Here is a 21019-nt window from a genome sequence, read left to right as displayed (position 1 = left end):
AGTGGGAAATCTGATGGCCGAATAGCTAAAAACATCTAGCCGCTCGAGAGCACCCGTACCTGCCGATCTATAAATTATGGCTCCTTAATCTAGCATGGATAGGATGGTCAGTTTGGCAGCTGAGCTGAAAGAGGAGTGATTACGATAGAGGAGACCAAGTCTAGATTTAACCTTAGCCTGCAGCTTTGACATGTGCTGAGAGAAGCACAGTGGACCGTCTAGCCATACTCCCAAGTACTCGTATGAGATATCTGCTCATTCGTAAAGCCACATTTCAGGTCCGTTCGCTAAACCTTCAGGTGATTTAGGCCATTTGAACCTTTTTGTACATGTTACGGCTGGCAAATGCAATGTGTACTTTCAACTTTTCTAACTGGGATAGTTGAGAACAATTAGCCCTTCATTTTGTACCAGCTATTCCACAGGCTCACGACAATAGAGAATTGGGACAGACAACATGCTTAGGTTGTTGTTTTGCAATCGTAGTTTTTATCGTTTACTTTCGCGATACAGCAATGCAATTGAAATACGTTTGACCCCCCCCCCAAAAAATATGATTTCACAATCATGAATAGACATACAATACAGGAAATAGGAAACAAACGTTTCGTTTTTGCAACGCGCTTTGATTGAATGCTGTTTAGTGACACTTACCGTATATTTGTTCATGGATGGCTATGACGGTTTAGAAATGGTTGTTCTGAACAACTTGTAGTCTTGTAGTCATTCATCATAATAAAATTAGACCCAAGTGTGAAAATGCCCCAAAAACACACAGGAATGTGTATATAAACGATCAAGACTGTTCAAGGTAATATTATATGCCGATAAAAACACTTATACACCTGTTTCTGGCTTGTTTTACTGCGCTCTCTGAGGGAACGATTGTTGACCCATAAAACGTGGCCCCTGCGACATCAATCGGGGTTTACAAAGCCCGTGTGTGTGTGTGTGTGTGTGTGTGTGTGTGTGTGTGTGTGTGTGTGTGTGTGTGTGTGTGTGTGTGTGTGTGTGTGTGTGTGTGAGTGTGAGTGTGAGTGTGAGTGTGTGTGTGTGTGTGTGTGTGTGAGGAATTCACCATCTCCCTCCTTGATTTAGCCTATTTAGGATTAAGGAGAATGAAAATACAATGTAAATATGGATAAATCATTTTGCTGCCTCTCTGCTGCGTTCTCACACACACTAATTTGGTCTCAGCGAGGAATATTTGCTTTTGTGTGTGCGCCTTAGTATTGAATGCCCTTCCTGCAAATAAATACGTATTTTGTAAAGGCAGGCAGTAAAATAGATGGTTTAAGTTTACCAGACCTCCCGCTTTGTCTAAGGGTTCATTGGCAACCCGGATACAAATTGCCTGGAAAAAGTCTGGTTTTATTGAGTCTGGGGGAAGGCACACAGGGTGACCCATGTCATAAATGCTGCCAGCGACCCACCTGGCACTTACTGACTGACCCCTGTGTTCATGGAGCCGTCTGGAACTTTAGCCACACACACACACACACACACACACACTAAAATATGGACACACGTACAGAGGCACACACACTAAAGCAACTCTCTCTCTGTATCTCCCCCACTCTCTCTCTCTCTCTCTCTCTCTCTAACTATCTATATCTGTCTCCCTCATGCTGCTATTTCTCTCTATAGAAAGTTTACACCCATTGAACTTTTTTTCACATTTCGTAGCGTTACAAAGTGGGATTGAAATAGATTTAATCGTTTTTTTCTTCTTCATTGGTCTACACAAAATAATCCATAATGTCAAAGTCAATTGAAGTTTTATTTATTTATTATTATTAATAAAAATGTATTTAAAAAAAAACTCAAATAAAGTCATTGCGTAAGTGTTCACCAACTTTGTTTAGGCCACTCAGGTCACTCAGTCAATACTGAATTTCAAATTCAAATTCAACTACAAAGACCAGGGAGCCTCATAAAGAAAAGCAGTGATTGGTAGATGGGTAACAATAACACATCAGACATTGAATACATCTTTGAGCATGATCAAGTGAATAATGATGCTGTGGATGATGTATTCAATCACCCAGACACATCAGAGATACAGTCGTCCATCTGAACTGAGCTGCAGGACAGGAAGGAAACTGCTCAGAGATGTCACCATGAGGCCATTGGTGATTTTAGAACAGCTACGGAGTTCAATGGCTGTGATGGGAGAAAACTGAGGATGGGATCAACGACATTGTAGTGACTCCACAATAATGACCTAAATGACCGAGTGGAAAGAAGAATACACAAATGCAGAATACAAAATATTCAAATAAAACGGCATTAAAAAAAACACACAGGAAAGGATTAGACTTTTTGGCTCGAAATGAAAAGCCTTATGTTTTGGGGGCAAATCCAACACATCCCTGAGTAACTGCCTCCTTGTTTACAAGCATGGTGGTGTCTGCATCACGGTGTGCATCCACCACCGTGACATCGACCAAAAGACTCTGTTTGAGATGGCGCTAAGCACAGGCAAAACCCTAGAGGAAAACCTGCTTCATTCTGCTTTACACCAGACACTGGGAGAGGAGTTCACCTTTCAGCAGGACAATGACCTAGAGCGCAAAGACAAATCTACACTGGAGAGCTGCTTTACCAAGAAGACAGTGAATGTTCCTGAGTGGCAAAGTTAACGTTTCGACTTAAAATCTGCTTTAAACATGGCTGTCTAGCCATGATCCCCAACAATTTGACAGAGCTTGAAGAATTTCTTTGAAAGGAATAATGGGCAAATATTGGACAATACAGGTGTGCAAAGCTCATTTCAGACCCAAGAAGACTCATATCTGTAGTCGCTGCTCAGGTGTTTATAACATGTATTGAGGGAGGGTGAATACTTATACAATCAAGCTATATTAGTGTTTTATTTTTCATTAATCCCCCCCAAAATGATCTTCCACTTTGACATTATAGCAGTATTTTGTGTAGATCAATCCCACTTTGTAACACTATAAAATGTGAAGAAATCCAAGGGAAGTGTAGACCTTCTATAGGCGGTGTAAAATATGTCTTGTTCTCCCTCCCTCTCTCTCATCTATATCTCTCCTTCCCTGTTTAGCTATGCAGGTATTCTGTTTCCCTTTTTGCAAGGTCACCGGCTGGGCTTACCTCTGTTCCTGTTCATCTCCCCACTCCTTCTCATCTCTCTCCCTCTCTCTTTTTGGGCCAGGAAGGCATTTGATTTATCCTCCTGCAAGGTCAGAATGTGGGTTCTCTCTCTCTCTCTTTCTCTCGCTCTCTTTCACTCTCGTTCTCTCTATCCCTCCCTCCCTCCTTCTCTCTCTTTCTCTCTCAGTAGTTCCTCCACCCCTGTCCTGCTAGCTGACTTCAGTGTAAGTGTTTGTGACAGGGGTAGGTTATGATGGCGCTGATTGCGCTCTTTGGCTTGACCCGGACAAATTGCCTGTGTGAGTGTCAGGTTCTGTGGCTGGAGGGCAGGAGAGCGGACCAAGTCGTGCTCTGCTCTCTCAACCCCACCCTCCTCACTTGCTTCTCCTGTTTCTGTCCTCTCCTTCACACTGTGTGGGTGATCCAGTGCACTCTTGTTCTCTGTCGTAGAGATGGTAACTAATCGCCATTCGGCAGTCATCGATATCTTAAATCCATTTGGCATTCTTATTGCAGCAATGCCTATTCTAAGTCAGTTTATCCTCTCTGTCTGTGTTTTAAGTGTGTAATGGTTGAGAACCTGCTAAAGAGCCATCATTTAGGGGTTTATGAGGACATTAGTCAGGTGGATCTATGCATACAGTATGGACACACACACATGTAAACACACAGAGACACATGCACACGCAAACAGCGAGGGATCCGCACAGATGAACACACTCTTAACTCACTGCGATTACATCTGAAATAATTCCTCAGTGGTCCTGCTCTCTCTCCTGCTCCCCCTCTCGCGCTCTCTCTCTCCTCTCTCTTTCTCTTTTCTCTCCCTCGCTCCATGTCTCTCTCTCTCCCTCCCTCTCTCTCTCTCTCTCTCTCTCTCGCTCTCTTTCTCTCTATCTATCCACCTCTCCCTTTCTCTCTCTCTGTCTGTCTCTCTCTCTCTCTGCATCATGCACCACGTGAAGGCAACAGAAAAAGGAGAGGGACGTGCCAGAGCATGTTTGAACAACTCCTTCATCTACTAATGGGAGAGGGGGAAGAGAGAGAGAAAGGGGGGATGGGTTGTGGAATGAGAGAGAGGCAGAGCGAGGAATCTCAGAGACAGATAGCGCTGGGTATGGAGATAGGATCAGAAGGACAGAGAGAAAATCTGAGACTGACAGAACCTCAAATAGCCACAGGATAGTTAGAGAGATATCTCAAAGAGAGAGGGAGAGGCTGAGCATAAGAGAGAGAGAGAATTAGAGGAGAGTGAGAGAGGAAGTCAGACAGAAATGGAAAGATGGAGTTGGAGGAGGAGACACAGTAACAGACAGAATGGTAGGGAATTTGAGGAGACATATGAGAGAGTGGGAGTTAAAGTGCACATCGTTGTCAATCTGATGTTGGGCACGATAAGCACTGTTCTTGGCACCAGCAGGCATTGAGGCGGAATCTAGGGCACAAGCCGTTAGCATAGAGTGGGCCCCACTCACCACTCCTCCTCCTCCCTCTACTTGGCAAGACAGAGTCCCATCCGGAAACACTCTCTCTCTCTCTTTCTTGTAATGACAATGGTAAAGATTAGTTCTTCAGTAGCGATGGAGCAGAGCCAAGATGGAGCCCCAGAGCCGCCCGAGCCGTGTCCTGCCAGTCGCCACCGGTGTAGTACAAATGCACCTGCCTCTTTGGAAACTAATATCCATAATGTACGGAGCCATGGTTAATGCATTAGGAATGTAGCTGTGGGTAGTAGATGCTCTCAGGACCCTTTTCTCTCTCGCTTCCTGACACCTCTAACACCTCTAGTACTACTCTGTATTGGGGCTCTCACACCTTTACCTGGTGTAACGTGTATCGTTTATCACCTAGCCTGCTCCCTGGACAGCTAACACACTTTTGAGTGGTGTGCGGTGTGTGCGCTTGGGCGGGGTCTGACGTGTGTGTGCACGACATGAGTTGTTTATGGGTCTGGATATACAGAGTGTCTCCTGGAGACTTTCCTTTTTCTGTGTGTGTGTGTGTGTGTGTGGGGGGGAATAAGGTTGCGTACTCTCGTTTTCTTTAATACCGTTTTCTTTCTCATAGTGCCGTGTACTTTCGCATAGTGCCGTGTACTTTCTCATAGTGCCGTGTACTTTCTCATGGTGCCGTGTACTTTCATGGCGTTGTGCATAGTGCCGTGTACTTTTTCGCATAGTGCCGTGTACTTTCTCATGCGTGTACGTGTACTTTCGCATAGTGCCGTGTACTTTCGCATAGTGCCGTGTACTTTCGCATAGTGCCGTGTACTTTCTCATGCATAGTGCCGTGTACTTTTCGCATAGTGCCGTGTAGTGCCTTTCGCATAGTGCCGTGTACTTTCTCATGGCGCCGTGTACTTTCTCATGGCGTTGTGTACTTTCTCATGGCGTTGTGTGTACTTACTCATGGCGTCGTGTACTTTCTCACGGTGCCGTGTACTTTCTCACAGTGCCGTGTACTTTGCCGTGTACTTTCTCATAGTGCCGTGTACTTTCTCATAGTGCCGTGTACTTTCGCATAGTGCCGTGTACTTTCGCATAGTGCCGTGTACTTTCGCATAGTGCCGTGTACTTTCGCATAGTGCCGTGTACTTTCTCATGGTGCCACTTTCTCATAGTGCCGTGTACTTTCGCATAGTGCCGTGTACTTTCGCATAGTGCCGTGTACTTTCTCATGGTGCCGTGTACTTTCTCATAGTGCCGTGTACTTTCTCATAGTGCCGTGTACTTTCATAGTGCATCGCATAGTGCCGTGTACTTTCGCATAGTGCCGTGTACTTTCGCATAGTGCCGTGTACTTTCGCATAGTGCCGTGTACTTTCGCATAGTGCCGTGTACTTTCGCATAGTGCCGTGTACTTTTGTATAGTGTCGTGTACTTTCTCATAGTGCTGTGTACTTTCTCGTAGTGCCGTGCACTTTCTCATAGTGTGGTGTACTTTCTCGTGGTGTCATGTGCTTTCTCATGGTGCCGTGTGCTTTCTCATGGTGCCGAGTTCTTTCTCATAGTGTGGTGTACTTTCTCATAGCATCGTGTACTTTCTCGTGGTGTCATGTACTTTCTCATAGCGCTGTGTACTTTCTCATAGTTAGTCCTGGGGAGATATTAATAATGTCATGTCAATATACTCCTGTTCGCCCAGGCGATCCTTACAACAGCAACTATTCTCTAGTTTATTCACAGCATAACACATCTCACCACTCACCTATTGCACAGGCCGCGCTCTCACTGAAAATCAACACTGACAATTTGCATATGTAATTGGGTGGAAAGCAATTGGGCTGGAGCTACGTTTATAGAATGGCAACAGAGAATCACTAACTGAAGGATTCTGTGTTTTTCCTCTGCTCAGGCGGAGGAGGAGGAGGAGGAGGAGGTGTGTGTGTGTGTGTGTGTGTGTGTGTGTGTGTGTGTGTGTGTGTGTGTGTGTGTGTGTGTGTGTGTGTGTGTGTGTGTGTGTGTGTGTGTGTGTGTGTGTGTGTGTGTGTGTGTGCGTGCGTGCGTGCGTTACTGTGCAGTTGGTCGAGCAGGGACAGTAAGTGTAAGGTTCCTTTGACGAGTCTTCATTTCGTTACTGGGTTCTAGGAGACAGACAAAGAGTCAGACTGTTCTTGTGTGATGAATTACATCTGTGATACAGGTGTGTGTGTGTGTGAGCGCCATGGTGCCTTACCATGGTGCCACTGTGTGGGGGACTTTTGTTTACCCAGTAAAGTATACCCAAGGCATTAGCATATCTTAGTCCCTCCAAATGGCAGTGGTATGTCCTCAAGCCACTGAGATCTGTCCCACAACCGTCTATCAAACCATAACCATTTCCCATCCCCTTACACACAACATGAATCTTTATAGATAGATAACACGTGCCGTACTCGTATATACCTGAGCAGATGCGTTTTTATAAGTGATTATATGACCTAATACACATTGATCCAGGAGGAAGTGACTTTCAATGTTATTGTTTACCAACAGTACTGGCATTTCTATGATATTCCTATTATCATAACTCTGCCAATGTGTCATACACCCACTATGCCGTCTCAAGTGTAGACACAGGAATTTTTGGGAGCGCTTTTATCTGTGGCACACAATGGGAGCACTGTACTGAGTGAGCGTTGAGTTATGAATTGGAAAAAACCGCTTTGAGCAACGGCTGTGGTGAAAAGCTTCTGATTCTGAGAGTCTGGACTCTCCGCACAGGAGCGCTATTGTAGTTTCTCTGTCCTAGTGCGGCTTCGTCGTTGTCGCCGTCGTGAGGGAAGTCAGGGAGAAGGACCAAGTTTGAGGTTTGACTTTGCTTTGCCTTGTTTGGTTGCTTTTCAAGAGGTCGGGGTGTCCTGTCGGCTTGACAACAGCACCATTCATAGTGTGTCAGTGTTACTGCAACACCAGAAGGTTACGGATGGGATAGAAGGCAGCCAGGGGTAGCCTATACTGTTCCTTGATGCCGCTTCCTAATTCAATAATAGTAGCTTGGGTCGAAACTATTTCAGGCAGTCTGTAAGGTTATTCGGTCACAAGGTTGTTTATCTTATCCAAACTGTGGATGTTGTTGTTGTTCAGTTTCTACTTTTTGCTACTTTTATGACGCTTTGTTTGCTTATCTCAAATGTAAAATTAAAAATTTTAAAAAGTCAAATCCGTAAGCTGTTGTTATAAAGGGGAGGTCAGAGAGGGTCAGAACCCGGCTTTGGTTAAGGTGTGTGACGTCAGAACGGACCTCTCATAGTGGTCATCAGGTCAAGCTGGGTGAGTTCTGTTTAAACAAGAGGTATTGGAATAGGCAGACATTTTGATGGACGCGTCCCCCAGGGAAAGCAGGGCAATTTGGGAACACACACACACACACACACACACACAACAAAGTATGTCTCTTGGCCTTTGAGATTCCTAGATACTTCTCCTCCACTCCATTTTTTTCTGCTGTCTATCCCTCCATCTCTCCGTCCTTCCTCAGTTCCTTCCATCTCTGTGAACGAAAGAGAAGTGTCCCTTCTCTCCTGGGGGCAGTGTGGCAGCTGTCTGCAGGCAGAACAAACAACCAGGCTAGGAGTTGTTAATTGACCGTGGCGATCCATAGAAGGCTGCTTAGACCCGGCTCGATCAACCCTTACACGCGTGCATGCGCACCCCCACACAGCACACAAACACACAGCCCGGATTGGGGAGCCAGTGCGATGCAGAGCGGAGCGCCCTAAGGAATGTCGTCATCATTTTGGGGGGTTATTTTACCCCCTTTTTCTCACGAAATTTGATGGTATCCAATAGCAATCTTGTCTCATCGCTGCAACTCCCCAACGGGCTCGGGAAAGGCGAAAGTTGAGTCGTGCGTCATCCGAAACATGACCCGCCAAAACCGTGCTTCTTAACACCCGCCCGCTTAACCCAGAAGCCAGCTGCACCAATGTGTTGGAGGAAACACCGTCCAACCGACGCCCGAAGTCAGCCTGCAGGCGCCCGGCCCACCACAGGAGTGCGATGAGCAAAGTAAAGCCCACCCGGCCAAACCTTCCCCTAACCCGGGTCTGTAGTGATGCCTCAAGCCTTAGACTGCTGCACCACTTGGGAGGCACTAAGTAATGCTTAATTGCAGGCATGGGGGGGGGGGCTAGCAATAGTGAGAGGAAGAGAGAGGAAGTAGGCTAGCTTGTGCAATTAATTGGCCCAAATTCAGTGTGTATGCAAAAAGTAGATGAACATTTTTCCCATCTTGCTCCGACTGTTCCCTTATGTCTGATTATTGCAGATGACAGAATATTGAGCGATCTGATTGGATAATACGTTTTGTGTTGCTCAGCCCTTGAGGTGGTTTACCTCTGTGTGTCCAACACTTAATGATGATTGGTGAGATGGTAAGCTCGGAGTTCCCCCGTTTAACGTGTCCCTGTTATGAGCTATGAAAGGGGATATTAGATCATCAATATGGTGTCACCACGGAGTAAAGCCTTGAGAGTGGCCCTGGTTGGAAATATGGCGTGCTTCTCTCCACCCCTACCACACGTACCACATTTCAACCCCAGAAACCCAAATCAAACATTACCACATTAACATTACCCTATACAGTACGGACCTTATCCTTATCTCCCTTCTAACCTCTGACCTCTCTCTGTCAGGTGATCCTAGTGAGCTCGTCCATTAACGAGCGTGACCAGATGCTGTTCATTAGTACAGACGAAGGCTCCTCGTTCCAGCGACAGCCCCTCTCCTTCACCGCGGAGACCCTCCTCTTCCACCCCAAGGAGGAGGACAAGGTGCTGGCTTACTGCAAGGAGGGAAAGGTGGGTCAATGTCATAATTAGAGATAATTGTGCTTTTGTGGGGATATCTATTTCATGTTCATAGCATTTCTATCAGATCACAATTAACAGAAATATATGTTGTAAATATGCTAAAATACTTTGAGCAGCAAACTTGTTTTGGACAGATATACTTTCCCTTTACAGTGCTACTTAATGCACAGCTTGGATAGCCGTGCCCTAGCAAACGTAGTGTGTCGTGTTGTGTGGCGTGGGTAGCCTAGCGGAAAGAGCATTGGGCCAGTAACTGAAAGGATGCTCGTTCGAATCCCCGAGCCGACAAAGTAGAAAAATCTGCCAATGTCCCCTTGAACAGGGGACATTGTTAATGGCTTGCCGTGACCTTAGTCTCCAAAGGTGTCTCAGGGGGAGTTGGGATATGCGGGAAAAAAAAGTTCACCCATGCTGTATATATATGTGTGAAATATGGAAAAAAAATTGACTTTGTGCTGTTTTATTCAGCGTGGTTGTAATGATATAGACTACAGTGTGGGGAATACGGAGTGTGTTGACTTGACCAACTATACGTACATTGAAAATGCCCTTAGTCACAGATCTCTGTAGGATCAGCTTACCTGCCCCAGATCCCAACCGTTTTGAAATCCATAACCATTGGGGTAGTAAAACACAAAACTGACCCTAGGTCAGTGTCGAGGGACAGTTCTGCGTCACATTTGGCATCGTCTCCGATCTCTCCTCAGATAACTCACAGTCACAGTAGCAACAGAAAATGGAGGGACCTCCACTTGAATCATTTAGAGTTAATTAAACAAGAAATTAAATGAGGTTTTAATCTGTTCCATATGGCCAGGCTACAGATGGAGAGTAAAAAAAGTAATTTAACAGTACAGAAAAATCATTTAGCGGAAGAAAGAGATGGGAGGCCTACGGTGGCCCCCCTCTCCTTCAAACGCCTGTTAGAATTCATATATTTGTATGGGAGAGATGATTGGTAAGATAATGCCCCTTGCGATTGGTTATCCTTTGGAGATGTTGCTGTGGTCAGGTTTGATTTATCTTGGTTCAGCCAATCCGGTTTTATTACGTTTGATCCTATCGATTAAATTGGGCTTTCTGGATTTCAGTGAGAGATTCGGTGTTTGCAAAGGTTTGTTGTCTTCTGCTAAAGTGTGTATGCACTTGCAATACCCATATGTGTGTGTCAGCGGAGGCTGCTGAGGAGAGAACGGCTCATAATATTGGCTGGAACGGAGGCAATGGAATGGTATCAAACCATGTGTCTGATGTATTTCATGCCATTACATCTTTCCACTCCAGCCGTGTGTGTGTGTGTGTGTGTGTGTGTGTGTGTGTGTGTGTGTGTGTGTGTGTGTGTGTGTGTGTGTGTGTGTGTGTGTGTGTGTGTGTGTGTGTGTGTGTGTGTGTGTGTGTGTGTGTGTGTGTGGCAGTAAGGGAATGTGTGCAGGCTTGCTGGTGAAACCTTTTTTGTGCTGTTTATGTCTGCTGGGATACCTGGTGAGAAAATCAATACATATTCATTATTAAGCCGATCAATGGTACACATGCACACACAACCAAACTCACATACTGACACACACACACACACACACGGAATAACCAACTAAGATTAATAGAGGTTAGCCTGAGGTAGATGAACCGTGGAATTCTCTTGCTTGACTTACTGGACCGGATGTTCTTCAACATAATTTACTACACACTGAGGGATGTTCTTCAGCACAATTTACTACACACTGAGGGATGTTCTTCAGCACAATTTACTACACACTGAGGGATGTTCTTCAGCACAATTTACTACACACTGAGGGATGTTCTTCAACACAATTTACTACACACTGAGGGATGTTCTTCAGCACAATTTACTACACACCGAGGGATGTTCTTCAGCACAATTTACTACACACTAAGGGATGTTCTTCAACACAATTTACTACACACTGAGGGATGTTCTTCAGCACAATTTACTACACACTGAGGGATGTTCTTCAGCACAATTTACTACACACTGAGGCATGTTCTTCAGCACAATTTACTACACACTGAGGGATGTTCTTCAACACAATTGACTACACACTGAGGGATGTTCTTCAGCACAATTTACTACACACTGAGGGATGTTCCTCAGCACAATTTACTACACACTGAGGGATGTTCTTCAACACAATTTACTACACACTGAGGGATGTTCTGACACCATAAAATCACCAATACTGAGATGAAAAGCCATGACAATCATCCATTTCACCTCTTTATCCATACAACTCCTGTTTTGTCGGGCATTTACTATTTTTTGTCATATCAATTTTTGACATTAGCTATAACTTTGTTGTAAAGAACCTTGGTGTAAATTCATTGTTTGATAGTTTGATTGTTTTCTATTCAAAGCTGTATGTGTCCACGGATTTGGGCCGGAAGTGGACTCTAATGCAGGAACGAGTGACCAAGGACAGGATATATTGGTCAGTGATTTTCTATTCCTGTTACAGTATGTCTCCCACGTGCTTTACAGTACTGTAACTCTGGCCTTTACATTGTCACACCCTCACTCACAAAATGTAGCTGTGATCAACTCACGGGTTTTTCAATTTCAGGTTTATCTCCTCACTCCTTCTGCATCCCCCCCCCTCTCTCTCTCGCGTGCGCTTTCTCTCTCTCTCTCTCTCTCTCTCTCTCTCTCTCTCTCTCTCTCTCTCTCTCTCTCTCTCTCTCTCTCTCTCTCTCTCTCTCTCTCTCTCTATCTCTCTCTCTCTCTCTACCCTCTCTCTCACTCTCTATCTCTCTCTCTCTCTCTCTCTACCCCTCTCTCCCTCTATCCTCCCTACCCCTCCCTCCCTCCTGTTCTGAGTGTATTGCTGCTCTCGCCTCTCAGAAATGATCTCTGTTCCCCTTGGATCCAGATCAGTGGTTGTAAAGCCATTAGTGTTGAGACCTGGACATTTGTCCGTCCCTAACACCAAATCATCCCCAGCACATCTTACTGTATGAGGATAGATAGGTTAGTTCCAAAGTCTGTTTTGAGTCAAGCAGATGTTGTGGCTAATATCTGATCTAGGATCACAGAAATCGGACCTTCGCCCCCACTATCAGTTGAGATGTAAAACTGATCCCAGATCTGGGTATAGAGGCAATTCCCTTACACTTTACAATGCATTGCATTTCACATATGGATACCATTACGAAGGCATTAGAAAAAGCCTTTTTTTATGATGTATGTATTGGCACTAGCTGTAGGAAATGAGAGATCAAAAGATGACGTACCATATACGTAATCCAAGCACCGCATTTGTATCCCTAACCACTGACTAGCAATAAAATATCACCACATATACTTTGCTTTGGCCAGTGACTCCCCAAACAGTCTGATAGCGAGTATGTAATGAGATGTAAAATACTAACAGAGACACAGAAGTGATATGCCTAGGGAGTTGTTCCTAGTCAAGTCATATGGACAAGCAAAACATTTCTCTCTCGCTAGAAAACATTAGGACCCAGAGTTTTTTTTTCTGACCACATGACCTGACCAAGAAAAACTCTTGGCCCTGAAAAATCCTCTAAAAGCATCCGTGCTTTCCGAATTGCCAGAATTAGCTAATAGTTGGGTCTGGAATAGCTTTATCCTCACTGCGTGACCTACTGCTCCTAAAAGAGCGGAAGAGAAGAGTGGTCTGGGGTCCTTATAAATCAGGAACACTTTAAAGAGCTAGTCAGCTTCTATCTGGCAGGGTGGTCCGTCCGACAAGATGGACGCCAGACACTAGTGCTTTGTACCACTTTCTCGACACGTTCAGAGTTGGGTTGAGAGGTATTTCAACTATTTATCTTGTGTAAAGCATTGCTGGCTAGTGCCTATCCCATGAAATAGAACAGATGTGAATTGGTTATGGGTGGTGAAATGGTGGCTCGTATGCTGCTTGAGGCCAAGAGCAGACAGGAAACACAACTCAGAGAATGACACAGTATGTGAGGAGAATAGGACGTAAGGAAACATGTGAAATAGAATGCAACTTTTTTCCAGAAGGAGTTTTGTTCACTATATTTCTCCCTCCCTCCTTTCCTCTTCCCTACCCCCTTCATTCTCTCCCTCTCTTCCCCAGCTTGCTAATTGCTCATAAAGCCTCTTTATAGGGAGCGCAATGGAGGTTTTTATATCTCACCTATATCTTTATAGAGCTGGGGAGATTTCACACACTTCCCTGCCGACATCTAATCAGATTCACTTTACTAGGAGGACAGAGAGAAAGTGACGATAGGAAGAGGGAGGGGGGGAGGAGAGAGAGAGAGAGAGAGAGGGGAAGCAAAGGAGGTTAAGTGCACGACAAGTTTGGTTATGTTTTCCCCAGCTGCCCACTTTAATACTAACCTCCTCTGTCTCAGGTCTGTGGCTGGTGTAGATGTGGACCCTGACTTGGTGCATATGGAGATGCAGGACACAAGTGGAGGTACGATGCACTTCTTTCAGTGTGCACGCATGTCTGGATGGATTCTGTGAGCTACATCTTTGACCTCTTTCTCACCGACCAACTGCGATTCTTCTCAAATCCCCTAAACACACGTTGCTACCCTCAACTACCCTTCTCTCATGCCATTCCTCTCCCTTGAAGACAAGTCTGCCTGTGCAATGCTCTCAACTCCTCACTCAACTCCCACAGGCACCAGGATTATCATATCATTATAGGATATTAACATTATATTATATTACCATGGATTATCATATCATCAGCCAGCCAGGTTAGCTCTGCACGACCCACCAAGGGGAATAGGTGTGTGTAGTGTGGGGGGTGGGGATGGTTGTGTGTGTGTGGGGGAGGGGGGCGTGCGTGCGTTTGTGCCCAGATGTAAACATTTGTGTGTGTCTGCATGCCTATGTTAGAATGTACAGTACCAGTCAAAATTTGGGACATAGGTACACTATTTTCTACATTGTATAATAATAGTGAAGACATGAAAACTATGAAATAACACATATGGAATCATGTAGTAACCAAAAAAGTGTCAAGTGAATTAAAATGTTTTATATTTGAGATTCTTCAAAGTAGCCAACCTTTGGCTTGATGACAGCTTTGCACACTCATGGCATTCTCTCAACCAGCTTCACCTGGAATGCTTTTCCAACAGTCTTGATGGAGTTCCCACGTAAGCTGAGCACTTGTTGGCTGCTTTTCCTTCACTCTGGGTCCAACTCATGACAACTACCAACCGATCCTCGACTTAGGCGATGTCATCTATAATATAGCCTCCAACACTCTACTCAACAAATTGGATGCAGCCTATCACAGTGCCATCAGTTTTGTCACCAAAGCCCCATACACTACCCACCTTGTATGCTCTCGTTGGTTGGCCCTCGCTTAATACTCGTCGCCAAACCCACTGGTTACAGGTTATCTACAAGTCTCTGCTAGGTAAAGCCCCGCCTTATCTCAGCTCACTGGTCACCATAGCAGCACCCACTCGTAGCACGTGCTCCAGCAGGTATATCTCACTGGTCACCCCCAAAGCCAATTCCTCCTTTGGCCGCCTTTCCTTCCAGTTCTCTGCTGCCAATTACTGTAACGAACTACAAAAATTCCTTAAGCTGGAGACTCATATCTCCCTCACTAGCTTTAAGCACCAGCTGTCAGAGCAGCTCACAGATCACTGCACCTGTACATAGCCCATCTGTAAACAGCCCATCTAGCTACCTCATCCCCATACTGTATTTATGTATCTTGCTCCTTTGCACCCCCGTATCTCTACTTGCACATTCATCTTCTGCACATCTTCCATTCCAGTGTTTAATTGCTATATTGTAATTACTTTGCCACCATGGCCTATTTATTGCCTTAACTCCATTATCTTACCTCATTTGCACTCACTGTATATAGACTTTTTGTTTTCTTTTTTGTACTGTATTATTGATTCTATGTTTGTTTTACTCCATGTGTAACTCTGTGTTGTTGTATGTGTCCAATTGCTATGCTTTATCTTGGCCAGGTTGCAGTTGCAAATGAGAACTTGTTCTCAACTAGCCTACCAGGTTAAATGGGTGAAATAAGGTGAAGAAAAAAAAGTTAAAAAATACAAATAAACTCATCCCATGATTGTGGAGGCCAGGTTATCTGATGCATCACTCTCCTTCTTGGTCAAATAGCCCTTACAAAGCTTGGAGGTGTGTTGGGTCATTGTCCTGTTGAAAACAAATGATAGTCCCACTAAGCACAAACCAGATGGGATGGTGTATCGCTGCAGATTGCTGTGCTAGCCATGCTGGTTAAGTGTGCCTTGAATTCTAAATAAATCACAGACATTGTCACCAGCAAAGCACCCCCACACCATCACACCTCCTCCTCCATGCTTCACGGTGGGAACCACACATGCGGAGATCATCTGTTCACCTACTCTGCGTCTCACAAAGACATGGCGGTTGGAACGAAACATTTCACATTTGGATTCATCAGACCAAAGGACAGATTTCCACCAGTCTAATGTCCATTCCTCGAGTTTCTTGGCCCAAGCAAGTCTCTTATTCTTTTTTAATTTTTGAAAATGTAAAGTCTCTTCTTATTGGTGTCCTTTAGTAGTGGTTTCTTTGCAGCAATTTGACCATGAAGGCCTGATTTACGTAGTCTCCTCTGAACAGTTGATGTTGAGATGTGTCTGTTGAACTCTGTGAAACATTTATTTGGGCTGCAATCTGTGGTGCAGTTAACTCCAATGAATTGATCCTCTGCAGCAGAGGTAACTCTGGGTCTTCCTTTCCTGTGGCGGTTCCTCATGAGAGACAGTTTCATCATAGCGCTTGATGGTTTTTGCGACTGCACTTGAAGAAACTTTCAACGTTTTTGAGATTTCCGGATTGACTCACCTTCATGTCTTAAAGTAATGATGGACTGTCATTTCTCTTTGCTTATCTGAGCTGTTCTTGCCATAATAAAGACTTGGTATTTTACCAAATAGGGCTATCTTCTGTATACCACCACTACCCGCCAGGTCGCAATTGTAAATGAGAACTTGTTCTCAACTTGCCTACCTGGTTAAATAAAGGTAAAATAAAAATAAATAAAACCTTGTCACAACACAACTGATTGGCTCAAACGCATTAAGAAGGAAAGATATTCCACAAATTAACTTTTAACAAGGCACACTTGTTATTTGAAATGCATTCCAGGTGACTACCTCATGAAGCTGGTTGTGAGAATGCCAAGAGAGTGCAAAGCTGTCATCAATGCAAAGGGTGGCAACTAAGAATGTAATATATGAAATATATTTTGATTTGTTTAACACTTTTCTTTGGTTACTACATGATTCCATTATGTGTTATTTCATAGTTTTGATGTCTTCACTACTTCAACAATGTAGAAAATGTTTTTTAAAAAAGAAAGAAAAACACACTTTTGATTGGTACTGTATGTGTGTATGCGTTAGAATGTGTTCGGGACACTTTCACAACCCGCAATCCCACAGTGTAGACAAGGAGAAGTATAGAATCTGAGACTCGAAGGCACAAAAAGAAGGAGAGGAAGTACAAATGAAGGACAAAGGAAGGAGAGGACATGTTAATAATACCTTGTTTACTTAAACACAGTTTTCCTGATAAAATTAAGTCACCAAAGTGTCATACTTAAAATGTGTCATCATCCTCCCCCAGAAAGTGAGAAACAACTCCCAAATCCCATATATGTGTCTATACTTTCTGATTGTGTACCGGACAGAGTGTGAAACCTGTCATCCTGAACAAGCCCGGCCGTGTTTTTTCAGATAACCAGAGAGTCTGTCTGTCTGGGCCAGCTGCCCAGGCAGGAGAGCTCTTTCCTGGGCTAGGCAGGGCCACATGGTTCCCATCTCCCCCACCCTCCCCCGCCTCTCTATCGTATGGCAGCTCATACATCCAGACGGATGGGTTAGAGGGGCCCATGCGACCAGGCATGCCAGGGCAAGCTGTTCCCCCTGCGCCACCCTGTCACCCTGGGTCCTGTCAAGGTTAAACGATGGCAGGTAGCAGGGGGGATGGTGGGTGGCCTGGTCAAATAGTGGAGCTGAACCCCAGGGAGAGGCCTAGTTCTAACACAAATCCTGGGATTTGCTTAGGGTCTGTGCCCAGGGATGGTGGGTGATGAGGGGGGTAGATGGGGGGAGGAGGTACAGGTGATGGGTTGATGGAGGAAGCAGGCTCGCTGGGAGACTGGCAGGGTCTGTGTGTGTGTCATTGGGGAGATTGATTTGGGGAGCGTTACGGGTGCTAATGCAAACACACGGACATCCTTTTGTCTCGTCACACACCCAGATGCATACAGCAGCACACTGAGCGAGTGCACATAGACTCACATAATCATGTTGGGTTTGAAAAACTCAAAGTTAACCTCCTGTTCTCTCACTATCACGTAATCTTTTACGCCGTCTTTGAAACTATACGCACAATTCATGTCGGAAACCGTGGTGGTCTTGGATGTTTTGAAGAGATGACGGTAAAGGCCCCAAAATAACGTCTGTTCTTTTCCTGCGTTCTTCCCTTTTACTCTGTTCTTTCCCGGAAGTTTCTCTTTCCAGCTGCTACGTGGTTTTCAGTTGTTTTGCGTTATTTCCTCGTTATTTCCCCCTCAGCCAGGTCAGGCAGCGAGAGTGTAGCAGGTCCGTGCGCCATATGAATAAGTGTTCGTGTCACAAGCTGGAAGTGAATGCTTAACCAATCTAATTGCCTTTTAATGAGTTCTCCCCGTATGCTGTTTTGATTAAACGTCTGAGCATTGCAGTACATTTTCGGCCAGCCAGACTGGAACAAAAGTTAAGCAATAATAAGCAACAGAAGAACGAAAGAGAGACAGACAACTTGAAAAAAGTCAAAAGTAGAACATAAGACCCCCCTCCCCCAAGATAAAGTTTGATTTTGTGGTGTTTTGGACTGTTTGCATTTTCTTCCAACGCTAGCTTGTCACTTCTATCTGGCTTGTGAGGCGGAAAGCTAATGTGTTTTCAGCGGGCTTGCCGCTACTGACTGTTGTTGCTGATGCAGCTGCTGCTGTGTGAAATTCAATACGGTTTAGCGTTGCGACAGAAGCTAACCCAACCCGCTCTGCCTTTCTGTCGGAGGCTACGCCTGATCCCCCTGACATTTTGACTGGAAGAGAAGTAAGGCGCCTCGTGAAGATGTGCCGTATCTAATACAGCTCAGCACTCAAAGCACTCCCTGTCTACCTGCTGACTTTCAATATATCCGCCTCTCCTTTTCTTACAGTCTGTCTGGTCTCTCTCACTGTCCCTCACATGCATGCACACTAAACCTGACCACACTACAACTGTATCCACACTGTTTATCACCTCGGAAAGTTTCACTTTCGTCTTATTTTTCTCTCCCCAGGGTACCTGTACGTGACCTGTCTGATCCAGAACTGCTCAGACAAGATGGTGACGGCTCAGTTCCTGGGGAAGATCGACCACAACTCTCTCTCAGTCCAAGACGACTACATCTTTGTCAAGGTAAAGAGACAATTACACAACCCCTTTGTTGTTGTGATATGTCTTCATAATTGTTTGGTTATTAATGTGCCACAATGGTATCCCTTTCTTAATATACTCGCTTTGGCATTCAGGTAGGAAGGCACAGTTGCTTGTTAGGACATTGTACATCATATGATGGAGATCCCAGAGTACGGTAGCTACAGCCACCAGCTTATTCTGTGATGAGAGAGAGAGAGAGAGAGAGAGAGAGTTTACAAATAAGGTTTAAAGAAATGTTACTCAATCTGAGTATTGTGTGTGAGAGAAATGGAGAGAAGAAGAGAGTGAGAGAGACAGACAGAGGAAGAGAGAGAGAGAGAGAGAGAGACAGAGGGAGAGGGAGAGATCAAGGGAGGGAAGGAGCATTTAAAAATCTCATTACGTGTGGAGGCCTGTGCAGGGTCAGTAGCAACAAAAGATTGGACTATTATCCCCAGGGATTATCCCTGGAGCATTACTAACTACTAGTACTAGGCTGCTGGGAGGGATGTGGGTTAGGGGGACAGTCATTCCTCAAAGCACGCACACACACACACACACAGATATGCACACACTTGCAAATGTACACAAACACACACACTCAAACAGACAGACAGATACACACACACACACACTGAGACACATACTTAATTAAAGAGACACACTGAAACACACAGAAACACACAGAGAGACACACACTAGTATGTGTGCCCAAAGAGCTCTATTTTCCTGTCATCCAACAAATGTAAAAGCCTGCAGTTTGCTAAATGCCATTTGCTCTTGGATTGGAACCTGTGCTATTGTCACGCCCTGACCTTAGAGGTTTTTATGTCTCTATATGTTCTTTTTTTCTCTGTTTTTGTATTTCTTTGTTTTGGCCAGGTGTGGTTCTCAATCAGGGACAGCTGTCTATCGTTGTCTCTGATTGGGAACCATACTTAGGTAGCTTTTTCCCACATGGTTTTTGTGGGTAGTTATTTTCTGTTTAGTGTTTTGCACCTTACAGGACTTTCGGTTATTCCCTTTGTTATTTTTGTTATAGTGTTCAGTTCCAATAAAAAGCATGAACACTTAACCACGCTGCGCTTCGGGTCCGATTCCTCATCTTCAGACGACGAAAACCTTTACAGCTATGGTCAGATAACATGAAAATACAGCTCTTTGGCCACGCACACCAGTGTTGGCTTTGCCGTCGAAATAAGGATGCATCAGCAAAGAATAACCCTATACCTGCCGGGGCCCTTGTTAAGGTCAACGGCATCAGGAACTTTACCCAGTACCAGGACATTTTAGCCAAAAACCTCTGCTAGGAAGCTGAAACTCGGCCACAAAGTGGATCTTCCAGCAAGATAATTAACCTATAAGCACAAAATCCACAAAGGAAATGGTTCATTAAGCACAAAATCAAAGTTTCGCAATGGCCATCTCAGTCTCTGGACTTGAATCCCCCGTTATGTGGATATGTGGTTTGAATAGAAAAGGGCAGTCCGGCACAGATGAAGGATAATCAAGGATCTGGAAAGAATGGTCGAGGATCCCTCCCAATGTGGTCTCCAATCTCATAAAACGTTTTCTTTTAAAGGCTCAGTGCTGTTATCCTTGCATGTTGAGGTATTGAAATGTATTGAAATAGGGGGCCAATCATTTTGAGCCTTGTCTTTTTGAGAGAAAAAAACAAGCTTACCTGTTAATTAAACAAAATCTCTTTCTCTGAGCAATTGTATTCATTTAAAATAATATAATTTTCAACATGTTTTGAGAATACCACAGAGCCCAGTATTTGTCTTGTTTATTTTATACAGTCTGTTAAATGTTCATCTTCATTACATTTGAGTCATTTAGCAGACGCTCTTATCCAGAGCGACTTACAGGAGCAATTTTGGTTTAAGTGACTTGCTCAAGGGTACCAATACTTTTGGACCTGACTATATACTGTACACATGCAAATAATCACACGCAGATACTGTTCGAATGCCCAGAAGCACACACACACTGAGACACACACGTGTAGTAACCAGGTCAGAAGCGCCCACACATACACGAGTGAAATGACAGATGCTCATGCCAACGGTATGCTTGTGTCCGTGGGGTGGGTGGGTATCAGATACTGAGCTGTATGGAAATGCAGACTCAGACAAACGGTGAGAGAGAGCGCCAGTGTTGGCATTGGCACAT

General features: G+C 44.7%; 1 protein-coding gene across 8 annotated transcripts in view; it reads left to right on the top strand.

Moving 5' to 3' along the window:
- Window positions 1–21019, top strand: part of LOC112261018 (VPS10 domain-containing receptor SorCS2) — a 330639-nt gene that overhangs the window by 254844 nt on the left and 54776 nt on the right. For all 8 annotated transcript variants that reach the window (XM_042328497.1, XM_042328500.1, XM_042328499.1 and 5 more), the window contains exons 4-7: window positions 9233–9397; window positions 11780–11853; window positions 13769–13833; window positions 18726–18844. In XM_042328497.1, the coding sequence (XP_042184431.1) occupies window positions 9233–9397; window positions 11780–11853; window positions 13769–13833; window positions 18726–18844 (423 nt within the window). The remainder of the gene's footprint in view (window positions 1–9232; window positions 9398–11779; window positions 11854–13768; window positions 13834–18725; window positions 18845–21019) is intronic.

This window comes from Oncorhynchus tshawytscha, linkage group LG10 (genome assembly GCF_018296145.1).
Source record: "Oncorhynchus tshawytscha isolate Ot180627B linkage group LG10, Otsh_v2.0, whole genome shotgun sequence".
In the NCBI taxonomy this organism is placed as follows: Eukaryota; Metazoa; Chordata; class Actinopteri; order Salmoniformes; family Salmonidae; genus Oncorhynchus; species Oncorhynchus tshawytscha.
Note: the sequence above shows the minus strand (reverse complement) of the source record. Positions and strands in the feature narration are given on the sequence as shown.